Genomic DNA, 12,188 nt, shown 5'->3' with positions numbered 1-12,188 from the left:
ATGACATTTAACGAATTTACTTGAACACGCCATCAGTAGAGCGCATACGGGAACTTTAAACACACCCAGAGTTGCCAGGTTTGTTGAAACTCCCCGTTTGTAGGTTTTGGGAATCTATGGGGACGCTGTTATTCATTTTATCGTACTACAGTAGAACTATTTGTTCAAAAACAAATAATATAGGATTAGGCTATTCAGAACAGTTGTCAATATCTTATTTCCCCACACTTTATTTATTTGATCCTTTTTAATTAACACCCAAGGTCACACATCAGTGAGTTACAAACTATATGTGGCAGCATACAGTAGCTACAGAGAGTCAGTGGCTGTGGTATACAAGTGTGTAACCATGTATAACTAACCATGTATCCCACAGTGTCTGTCACACTCAAGACTCTCTCACCACTCCCTCTCCCTTCGCTCTCTGTTGCCTGATTTATTAATATTCTTTGCTATATGTGATATATCTTTATATATTAAACTAGACTTACTAGTTATATTCCATATTATATTATTATATACATTGATATCCGATGTTACACTATATTATATAATTATATTATTATTATTATAATAGTAGTAGTAATAGTAGTGTATATTATTACTACTATTACATTGCACCTATACTCTTATACCTCATACTACACTACTGGAATGTGAATGTTATAATGTCTTACCACATCATATACTACATTATATTTCTGGTGTACGCTGTTTACGTATATTATAGACTCGCTGCTGATAATCATATCATACCATGTTACTTTACCTCCTACCTGTTACTTTAACTTATCACTTACATTATGGTACGTTACCTCGTAATTTGTCTTGTCTTGTATTTACTTTTACTCTTTTGTATATACCTCTTATTTCATTTTATTTATTCTTTTTTATGTATTTATTTTGTGTACTTCTCTATCTGTACTCATCTCTGTCTTGTGCTGCTGCAACAACTGAATTCCCCCTCTGAGGATCAATAAAGGATTATCTTATCTTATCTTAAAAGATGTGCCCAAATAATTTTATCTGTATCAAATATTTTATACTTATGTTAATGATAATTTAGGGAGCTACCCTTTTTAAATAACCCTAACCCAAACATACAGAATTAGCCACAACAAAAGTGATTTTCAGTTTACAAAGTTTATAAATATGCATATTAAGATTTGACCATAAATCAAAAATAACTACATTGAAACCCTGAATACGGATACATTAATATTTATCGTAATTTTGGGAGACAGTAATTCATTTCTTCGCTCTCAGTTGTTCACTTCACGAGGGTAGACACCGTGATAGGGGGATAGTAGTGTGACGCACCTGGCAACCCTAGCTAGGCCGCTCACGAGGTTCTTCCTTTCTCAGCCAGCACCGTTGCAGTGGGTGAGTGCGTGGCGTTGATGGACTGGTGAAATCTGTCAAAAGTCACTCAAGTCAGCCAATTTGAGTTTCACTAGAACGCCGCCAACATGCCGGCGTATTTTCAAAGGCCAGAGAATGCTCTGAAACGAGCGAACGGTGAGTAGAAATACAACTTCATGTTTCACGTTTGTCAGACATTCATGCTAACTATGCTAACGTTAGCCTTCGAACGCATCGTTAGCCAGGCTAACTGCTACCTTGAATGGCGGGGCCGCCATATCGTTTTTTTACGGCTACGTTAGTATTAAGCTAACCGGCTGCTAGGACGTTTTGTGATCTGACTATTGGCTAAGTCGGTGACATTTCAGAAATGTAGCTTAGGTGGCTATTAGATGACCGTTAACACTCGTATCAGGTTTAAAACGTTATTGACAATGCCTCTTAGCTGCTGTCAAATTGTTAGTGCTATGTATTCTTGTAGCGTTAATGCTAATGTCACGTTAACAAAGCCCAGTGGGCCTAACCGTGTCAGGCAGGTTTAGCTAACCACGGTTGTGTGCTTGATGCGAGATGGTAAGGTTTAGTGATATATGCACACGGTTACCATTAACCTGTGATAGAGCTTATGTTGGTCTATTTCTTTATGTGTTTACACAGAGTTTCTTGAGGTTGGCAAGAAGCAGCCAGCTTTGGATGTTTTGTACGATGTCATCAAGAGCAAGAAACATCGAACATGGCAGAAGATCCACGAGCCCATCATGCTCAAATACCTGGAGCTCTGCGTGGATCTTCGCAAGAGCCACCTGGCCAAGGAGGGTCTCTACCAGTACAAGAACATCTGTCAGCAGGTGTGTGAGGAGAAATCTGTGATGTTGGCACAGATCGGATAGTTGTTTTCATCAGTTATTTTTTTGGTTTTTTTTGAGTCAAAGTGTAACTTCTCTCTTTGCTTTTAGGTGAATATCAAATCTCTGGAGGATGTGGTAAGGGCTTACCTGAAGCTGGCTGAGGAGAAGACTGAGACAGCCAAGGGTGAGTCCCAGCAGATGGTCCTGGACATCGAGGATCTGGACAACATCCAGACTCCTGAAAGGTGAGGATGCTCAAATGTTCCTTTTGCAGCATCAAATGTGTATCCAGATTTGTCGTTGGATTTCCTTTTAATTTGATAAAGAATCTAAACCGATGTCTTATTGTTGTTGGAGGATTGTGTGTTATACAGTATGTTGCTGTCACAGCTGAGGGTATAAGGTAATTAGCATGTGCTTGATCATTTTAAGATGGATTATAAACATTGAGCTTGTTGTGACTTCAGTGTTCTCCTGAGTGCTGTGAGTGGAGAGGACACTCAGGATCGTACTGATCGCCTGCTGCTCACTCCCTGGGTGAAGTTCCTGTGGGAGTCCTACCGCCAGTGCCTGGACCTGCTGCGGAACAACTCCAAGGTGGAGCGCCTGTACCATGACATTGCCCAGCAAGGTAGTGACACACACTGAATACCATATTTAGAAAGTTTTGTATTAATTTAATTTTCTTATTGTCTGAACTATTTTTTTTAAGGCTGCATAAAAGTTACTGTCAACAAAATGTTTTATATTTTGTCTGTTTTTATGTAGGTAGATGTACTGATGGTACTGAATGATTCAGATGGTACAATACAATGGTACAGAACATGGCAGTGGCACCATTTATACAATGATAAACAGTAATTTTCAGCCAGTAATGAGGGAATCTGTTTTTAGTTCCCATCATGAAATATACATTTAAAATTCTAATTTAAATATTGCTTTTATCTTGACCTAATTTTTATAAGATTCTACCTTGTTATTGCATCATTAAAGTCACACAGATGTTCAATAAATACAAATTCAGCTGTAAATTACAATTACCATTAAATGTTACATACTAAATGGTGTAAATAATATCTGGTCATCTTTTCTGCAGCATTTAAGTTCTGCCTTCAGTACACTCGTAAAGCAGAATTTCGCAAGCTGTGCGACAACCTGCGTATGCATCTGGGTCAGATCCAGCGCCACCACAACCAGAGCACTGCCATCAACCTGAACAACCCTGAAAGTCAGTCTATGCACCTGGAGACGCGTCTGGTGCAGCTGGACAGCGCCATTAGCATGGAGCTCTGGCAGGTCTGTCCACCTAACACTGAATTTCTCAAAGGACCATATAGAAATGCATTTGTCTACTTACTAAAAATTTAAATGTATAAAACATTTTCATAAATGCTTTAGAAAGTAGTCAACCTATATAGTGTATGACCTGTAGAACAACTAAACCCCAGCTTAGTACTTGAATGTCCTCAAGTGTAATTAAATATTTGACACATGGTCAAAGTGAAGATGATATTGTTACTAATATAGAACGGTTTCTTTTTACAGGAAGCATTCAAGGCGGTTGAAGACATCCATGGCCTCTTTGCTCTTTCTAAGAAGCCTCCCAAACCCCAGCTGATGGCCAACTACTACAACAAGGTGTCTACAGTGTTCTGGAAATCTGGCAATGCTCTCTTCCACGCCTGCACCCTCCACCGGCTTTATCACCTCTCAAGGGAAATGCGTAAGAATCTGACCCAAGATGAGATGCAGAGGTATGTTATTCATTATCGGAAGATAAGTGCACACATTTGACTCTGATAATGACCAAATAGGTAATGGTGCTTACTCTTGATCTCTAGGATGTCCACCAGAGTCCTCCTGGCCACACTGTCTATTCCCATCACCCCCGAGCGCACTGACATTGCTCGGCTGCTGGACATGGATGGCATCATTGTAGAAAAACACCGCAGGCTGGCTACCCTCCTGGGCCTGCAGTCTCCGCCGACCCGGCAGAGTCTCATCAATGATATGGTACGTTATCTGCATAAGAAAGCTTTGTTAGGTTTCAACAGTGCCAACTTTAAACAGTTAATTAATATTTGCTTTGACCAATTTATATTTTAATGTTTTCATTCTAGGTGAGATTTAACTTGCTGCAGTATGTTGTACCTGACATAAAAGAACTTTACAACTGGATTGAAGTAGACTTTCATCCTCTGAAGCTGTGCGGAAGAGTGACCAAGGTAAACAATCTGGCGGCAAATGGCTTGATAAAAAGGAAAATATACAATTCGTCGTTGTAATATGAGTTGCAGTTTATATAATATTAATTTGATAACTAGTCGTTTCTAATCCCAGTGTATGGTAACAAACTCTCCTACTAGGTGTTGAACTGGGTGAGAGACCAAGCTGAGAAGGAGGCTGATCTGCAGCAGTATGTCCCTCACTTGCAGAGTAATACCATCCTGAGGCTCCTGCAACAGGTAATTCTCTTCACTCTTTTTCATTCTCCTGGAATGCTCTCCTAAATCACATCTACAACATTATGGTAGCACGGTGACTCAATGGTTAGCACTTCTGCCTCACAGCAAGAAGGTTCTGGGTTCCCAGCCCTTTCTGTGTGGAGTTTGCATGTTCTTCCCGTGCTTGCGTGGGTTTCCTCCGGGTGCTCCGGTTTCTTCCCACCATAAAGACATGCATGCAACTAGGACTACAGTTGAAAATGTACAGAAATGTTGATTAATGTGCATTGTCCTAATCAAATAAATAAATCAGCAACATCTCTCATTATTCTGCTTCCATTATATTAGGTTGCACAGATCTATCAAAGCATTGAGTTCACCCGTCTGGCCTCCCTGGTTCCATTTGTGGACGCCTTCCAGCTGGAGCGCTCCATTGTAGATGCTGCCCGCCACTGTGATCTGCAGGTAAGGTCAAGATCAGGAGACATTGCTTTTACTACTTAATAAATGAACTACTGATAAACCAACAAAAGTGTTATTACACTTAAGTGTTTATCATACCGTTTTACTCAACTTATCTTAACATTTCTCTTTCCCCTGTAGGTCCGTATAGACCACAGCACTCGAACTCTGAGCTTTGGCTCTGACCTGAACTACTCGACCAAAGAGGATGCCCCTGTTGGTCCTTTCCTGCAGAACATGCCCTCAGAGCAGATACGGAACCAGCTGACTGCCATGTCGGCTTCCTTGGCCAAGGCCATCCAAGTCATCAGGCCTGCCTCCATCCTGGTGAGTTCCACTTCTTACTGAGCTCTCGTGTACAGACACACACAGACACCTGATCAGTGACCAACATTAGCTTTTTACATACTCGCACATAATACTAACAGACGCATAAGAGGTATCTTCGTATGGTATTGAGCTCTAATTCATGATTAGTGTCATTTGGCACAGTACACTCTGCTTTTATTCTTCAACTTTAAACTGCATTTTGATGTTTTTGTCCCTTCTCAGCAAGAGCGTGAGGAGCAGAACCAGCTGGCCATCGCCGCCTATCTGAAAAATGCTCGCAAGGATCACCAGCGCATCCTGGCTCGTAGACAGACCATTGAGGAGCGTAAGGAGCGCCTGGAGAGCCTGAACATTCAGCGTGAGAAGGAGGAGCTGGAGCAGCGGGAAGCTGAGATGCAGAAGGTACGCAAGGCTGAGGAGGAGCGTCTGCGCCAGGAGGCCAAAGAGAGGGAGAAGGAGCGCATCATGCAGGAGCACGAGCAGATCAAGAAGAAGACGGTCCGTGAACGGCTGGAGCAGATCAAGAAGACTGAACTTGGAGCCAAGGCCTTCAAGGATATCGATATTGAGGTAAAATGTAGATTGATTTAGTTAGGTTGAACTCCATATTGCAGAAATAGGTCATTGTAATATGAGGTTCAAAGGTGAGATTAACACATTTGTTTTGTACAGGACCTGGAGGAGCTGGATCCTGACTTCATCATGGCCAAACAGGTGGAGCAGCTAGAGAAGGAGAAGAAGGAACTTCAGGAGCGTCTGAAGAACCAGGAGAAGAAGGTAACTGAGTGATTCATTAGTGAAAATATCAGTCACTTAGGTGTGAATTAGACACTAATCTTTCTTTCTCTCCAGATTGACTACTTTGAGAGGGCAAAACGTCTCGAGGAGATTCCTCTTATCAAAAAGGCTTATGAGGAGCAGCGCATCAAGGACATGGAACTATGGGAGCTCCAGGAGGAAGAGAGGGTACGTAAAAAAACAACAAAAAACACTGATTCAACAATGACATGCATAGATGTGAAATTGAATAGACCCAGGTGAGTATCTAGAATGTAAGAATTTTCTTTTCGTTGCAGATCAGTAACATGAAAGTTGAACGGGAGAAGGCTTTGGAGCACAAGAAGCGAATGTTCAGGATGTTGGAGGACAAAGAAAACTTCTTGTCCAAAATAACTGCTGCTCGTAGCTTCATTTATGAGGTAAGACCATTTATTACTTCCATCAACTTAAGGTGGACTAAACTGAAGTGCCCCCTGCTGGTACAGCTGTAATATTGCTGCACAGAGCCATAACTGTTTATGGGTCAGAGTGGCAGAACAACTGTATGACTTGTGCTGTGGTTTCAAATTCACTATTCTGTCTCTGAAGGAAAAACTGAAAGCTTTCCAGGAGCGCTTGGTGGAGGAGAGGAAGAAGCGCCTGGAAGAAAGGAAGAAGCAGCGCAAGGAGGACAGGCGTAACGCTTTTTACCGTCAAAAGGAGGAAGATGCACAGCGTATCCATGAAGAGCAGCTCAAGAAAGGTAATAAAATTCTTTTTGCACATGTGCACTGGTACAGGTCTATTTCACACCCTGTGTGTTTTGGTTTTTTGTTTTTCAGAGCATAATGCAGTAGCTCTTATTCTCTTAAATTTTGAACACGTTATATGTATGCTGCTTTTGTTACAGAGCGGGAGGACCGTGAACGCCTGGAACAAGAGCAGCGGGAGGAGGAAGAGAGGGAGTACCAGGAGCGTCTACGCAAACTCGAGGAGCAGGAGCGGAAGCAGCGCGCTCGTCAACAGGAGATCGAGGAGCGAGAACGGCGTCGTGAGGAGGAGAAAAGGGTCCCCCCAGAGGAGAAAGTCAAGGTACAAACTAGCTTCCTTCTTCTTCTTTTTAACTGACGTTCTGAGACTGACAGTCGGTCAAAGTTTCAAATATAAAGGGGTGGGAATCACAGGTAATTCATGCTAGATTTTATCATGATACGTTGCCCAGCATAATTGTGATATTATGATGGCTAGAATAGTAAAAAGTCAAAATAAGGACTTTTTCAAAATCTGTATGTTTGCTTTCTTTTACTGGATTGTGAAATGCCTTTTAATCATTAAAATGGGTAAATGTCACACCTCTGTATAAATAAGTTAATGGTGCCTAAGGGTATTGTTTGGATTTTTACGATTCCGAACCGGTACTTTTTATAACAATTCCGAATCAAACTGTTTTGGTGAGCCCAGAGGGAAAATATGGCATTTTCAAAGTAGCCTACATTTACGGTAGCTAGCTAACAGTAGACTACAGAGAAAGTGTGATGTCTTTACGTCCGTTTCGGAGCGACGGAGGGAAAATATTTCAGTAACGACACACACACACACACACACACACAGACACAGACACAGACACAGACACAGACACACACAGACACAGAACGTCGAAGGTGTGTTGTTTTGTGTTCTAATCCGGTCCGATTCCTATCGGTTGAGTAGGTTTTGGTACCCAACCTTACCTATCTATCAGTAACATAATCAAGACAATTTATCACAATAGTTTGTCATAACATTTTGTGAAAAATTTGATTTGTGCCATCCCTAATATGAAGGTGTGATGGAAGGGAGCCCAAATATATTGTCACATAAATTCAAGGACCGAGTGCAGAGTGATGGACTACAGGCCGACACATATTAATGATCATAACTGATATTACTTTACAGTGCCTTGTAGTGACAAATTGAGTGATAACAACGTAATGGCACGATGTGTCTTGATTGATGTGTTTTGCTTATACAGGATTGGGGTGAGAATGAGAAGCAGATTGAGAAGGAGGAAGGAGGAGGAGGAGGAGGATGGAGGAGGCGCACGGAGGGAGGCGAATCAGAGTGGCGTCGTTCTGTGCCTGACAAGTAGGTGTTGGTAACCCTATTTGGTCATCCTTTTTAATACCGCAAGGGGCTACTCTAACCATACCCATGCCTGCTCTAGGGAGTGGAGGCAGGAGGGCCGTGAGGATGACAAAGAGGAGCGAGAGAGAGAGGGGCCCTTCAGGCGAGGAGAAGGTTTACGCAGGGGCGGAGATGACCGAGGCGGCCGTCGGGGCTTTGATGACGACAGAGGCCCACGCCGTGGCGGTGACGATGACCGTCCTCTACGCAGAGGGATGGACGAGGACCGTGGTCCACGTAGAGGCTTTGATGATGACCGCGGCCCAAGGAGGGGCGGAGACGATGACCGTGGTCCACGTAGAGGCTTTGATGACGACCGCGGCCCCAGGCGTGGCTTTGATGATGACAGAGGTTCCCGTAGAGGCACGGACGACTCCTGGGGTCCCCGAAGAGGAGGAGATGATGACCGAGGTGGAAGGAGAGGCATGGATGATGGGCCAAGGCGTGGTGGCGATGACCTCAAACCCTGGAAGCCCCTGGGCAGGCCTGGTAAGCCTGCAGCCATTCAGCTGCTAATAAGTGATAGAGATAATATAGGTAATGGTAGGTAATTTACCTGAAGAGTGGTTTATTGAATAATCCGACTGCTCAGCAGCCCTGTGCTCACATATGATGTCAAGCAGGATGATGAGCCAATGCTTATGTTGCAGGTGGCTGGCGTGAGCGAGAGAAGGCCCGAGAGGACAGCTGGGGTCCTCCCCGTGATGCCAGCGAGGAAAGAGACGATGCCGAAAGAGAGGGAAAATCCAGAGACAGCTTGAGAGACAGTCGTCCAGTCAGGTGGGCCTGATAGACCTATGCCAAGAGTGTCGGCCTATTTATTTTTGTGATAAATGCAGATGACATCACACTTGACTTTTCAGTGAGTGGTCACAGTTCTGTTAATCGGTGTCACTGTCTATTTACACAGAGAGGAGAATACCTGGAGGAGGGCAGGCACAGAGGAAGGAGGAAGCGCCTGGAGAGACTCTCGCAAAGAGGACACCGACCGAGACGATCGTCGTGGTGGCGAGCGCCGTGGTGGCGAGCGCCGGGATGACCGTGAACTCAGACCCCCACCCAGAGATCAGGATGAAGGTGAGCAGAGCGTGATTTAGGATGTAACCGTTACATGCGTATTAGGGATAGGGCAGGTGTGTAAACTTTATTAAGCACTCTTGTCTAACAAAACAATTAGGTACATTATATGAGGGTGTTGTATTCTGCCAGCAGAGGTCGCTGTTTACCTTTTTATTACGGCAGGTGTCTTAAAAGATACCACCAAACTATACTTTATTTTATTTTATTAACTAGTTAGACTTGTGAAATCAACATGTTCCTGCTGAACATGTCCTAATGTTGTTTCCTTAGGAGGTTGGCGTCGTGGAGGTGTGGAGAAGCTGGAGGAGAAGCCCAGAAGCAGCGATAGGGAGCCGGAGCCTGAGCTTGATGGAGAAAAGGGCTGGCGTTCTGACAAAGACAACCCTCGTCGCATCAAGAACGAAACCGATGATGATGGCTGGACCACTGTCCGCCGCTGAGCAGTAACCTCAGCATCCATTTGGCTCAGTTAATGAAGAGTTGGTTTTGAAAAAAAATATAATATTCAGTAGCCCATCAGCCAGTAAACCGCAGTGGTGAATTCATGGCCACATGCTTCCGATACTCGTGCGTTATTCCTTTTGGACAAAATATTTGTAGACCGTAGTTTTCCTGGGGATTTTTTTTCCCTTTTATCTTTATTTTGACTTTCAGCATTTTGAACCAGTCTCCTTTCCACCCAAAACACCATCAACCAATGAACTTGTGTGCAGGTCTTTAGGTCTCATGCAAACCATCACAAATGTAAACATGACTGCCCTGAATGGTTAGAGAGGTTATTACCTTACATGAAGTGAAACTGACTAAACTGAAAACCATATGTACCTGCTACATCTTTCAATACAAACTCAGTGCATCACCAACGTCTCTTCTTAATCATTTTTCATAGATATTATATTGTGCCACAAATCAACAACTGTTGTAATGACAATGACTAGGAATTTGTCATCTGCTTCCGTGATCTCTGCTCTTCATCTAATGTTTCAGATGCTTCTTAACCTGTTAAAGAACTAGTGGAATTTACATTTTGCTGTGCATGCTTAGAGTATTCAATTGGTCTCGCTTGATATCCAGTGTGTGGCTCTTTCTTGTTGCAATCAACGGTATCCAACCAGGTTGCATGTTTACAGATAAAGCCTTTATTAATAAAGAGGTTTGCTCACCACCTAATTGTTCATTTGTCTCAAATGTAATGTCACCATTACAGATTGCAGCACACCTATCAGTTTATGGCTGGTGTACAAAAAAGGCATTTGAGACAGCGGCTCCCAACTTGGGGGTCAGAGGATAATCCATAAACTGTATATATAGAGGGATAAAGCTGATGGGGCATACAACGTGCCATTTAACTTGAGATGTCAGAATAGCTGAATGTACAAATATCTTTCAGTATCTCTACCAGTCCATATTAAAATGTAACCCTTTTTATGTACCTCTGACAAACTAAATTGTAAAAATACAAATCGTTGGGGACTGTATGGGTAGCCTGTGTCCACTGAAGGTGCTTAAAGAGCAATCTTATAGATCCCAACAGTTTTAGTACTAGCTCCAGCTGCCCTGACTTCTACATAGTGCGACACCAGTAAAACTCAACCATTCTTCATCTTGTTGGGGACGTGCTGGATCTCTGCTTTCAAGGTACACTAAAGCCCCTCAGTCCTCGGTGTTGGTACCGTGTTATTACACTCCCATCGTGTGACCGCTAGAGGTCGGTAAAGCTCCGTGGAGGGGGTCGGCACGCTTCACCGTGGTGCGTTATGTTTATGACCATGATCAGCAGCTAACTCCGTGTAAAACTCAGGAGACGTGAACAAGCAGACAGTGGTCAGTATGCAGTCCGTTAGCAAACCAGTAACATGTCAGGGTTTAAAAAAGAAAAATCTCACCCATGATTAACTTCTTAATATTGGCTTGTTCCGTAACAACAAATGGCTTTGAGTTCGGCTTTACGTTGACGATTTTGCGATGTACCATAAAAATAATGAGGCTAATAATGACAATAATAATATGTGTCATGTGTAAGACATTGAGTGATATTTATATATTTATTCATTATTTATTAGGTGATGCTACAAAATAAAAGGCGTTACCTTAAGGAACTGGCTGAGCTAGTTCAAATAAAACATATAACAACCAACTCCCAAGGATTCCTGATTAAAAAACATAATAATTATTGACACATTTTTACCATGTTAAATCAGACGGATTATGTGCTGTACAGCTGTTGGTGCTCTGACAGCTTTGCAAAGCCAGTTTAGTCTTTGGTTTGTATTTTATTCCACACAGACCCTTAAACCTAACCTACCCGCACAAATAAACCCAGTAGACTTGTCCATAAGCTTTGTATGGAGAAGTATATTTCCTGGACTACAAGTTGGCGACAATAATAATAATAATAATAATAATAATAATAATAATAATCTCACACTTTAATAAATATGTTTTCCATTCAGTCTCATCTCTTTAATTGTCTGACATCAACACTCAAAAACATGCAAACAAAGAAAAACATAGAAATATAAAATGTATCAAAATAAAATGTAAAACCCTATATACAGCGTTATTTATTTTCAGGGCTGCATGTCTCAGTTCTTAGCAGCCTCATGATGACTAACACGGCGTGCTATCAGCGTGTATCATTTCTGTATGAAGGCCCTCGATGCGCGGCCACGGCTGCTGCTCTGTCACCGATACACGCACACACACACACACACACACACACACATAGTCTGCAGTCACA

General features: G+C 42.6%; 1 protein-coding gene across 3 annotated transcripts; it reads left to right on the top strand.

Annotated features, from left to right (window-relative positions):
- Positions 1-1,341: 1,341 nt before the first annotated feature.
- On the top strand, positions 1,342-10,613 carry eif3s10 (eukaryotic translation initiation factor 3, subunit 10 (theta)). Of its 3 annotated transcripts, none has more exons than XM_039784333.1 (22): positions 1,342-1,518; positions 2,020-2,210; positions 2,319-2,455; positions 2,678-2,841; positions 3,307-3,506; positions 3,756-3,964; positions 4,052-4,223; positions 4,331-4,435; positions 4,577-4,675; positions 5,003-5,119; positions 5,258-5,443; positions 5,669-6,016; positions 6,119-6,223; positions 6,299-6,412; positions 6,523-6,645; positions 6,815-6,968; positions 7,116-7,297; positions 8,217-8,329; positions 8,409-8,905; positions 9,019-9,148; positions 9,279-9,445; positions 9,719-10,613. In XM_039784333.1, exons 1-22 carry the CDS (start codon positions 1,470-1,472, stop codon positions 9,886-9,888), a joined length of 3,732 nt encoding a protein of 1,243 aa, XP_039640267.1. In that variant the 5' UTR covers positions 1,342-1,469; the 3' UTR covers positions 9,889-10,613. The 3 variants fall into 3 exon arrangements, with proteins under 3 accessions (XP_039640267.1, XP_039640265.1, XP_039640268.1); XM_039784331.1 differs by having other exon boundaries at positions 8,409-8,911; XM_039784334.1 differs by having other exon boundaries at positions 1,343-1,518; positions 8,409-8,857.
- The last annotated feature ends 1,575 nt before the right edge of the window (positions 10,614-12,188 follow it).

Source organism: Perca fluviatilis, chromosome 19 (genome assembly GCF_010015445.1).
Source record: "Perca fluviatilis chromosome 19, GENO_Pfluv_1.0, whole genome shotgun sequence".
Classification (NCBI taxonomy): Eukaryota; Metazoa; Chordata; class Actinopteri; order Perciformes; family Percidae; genus Perca; species Perca fluviatilis.
Note: the sequence above shows the minus strand (reverse complement) of the source record. Positions and strands in the feature narration are given on the sequence as shown.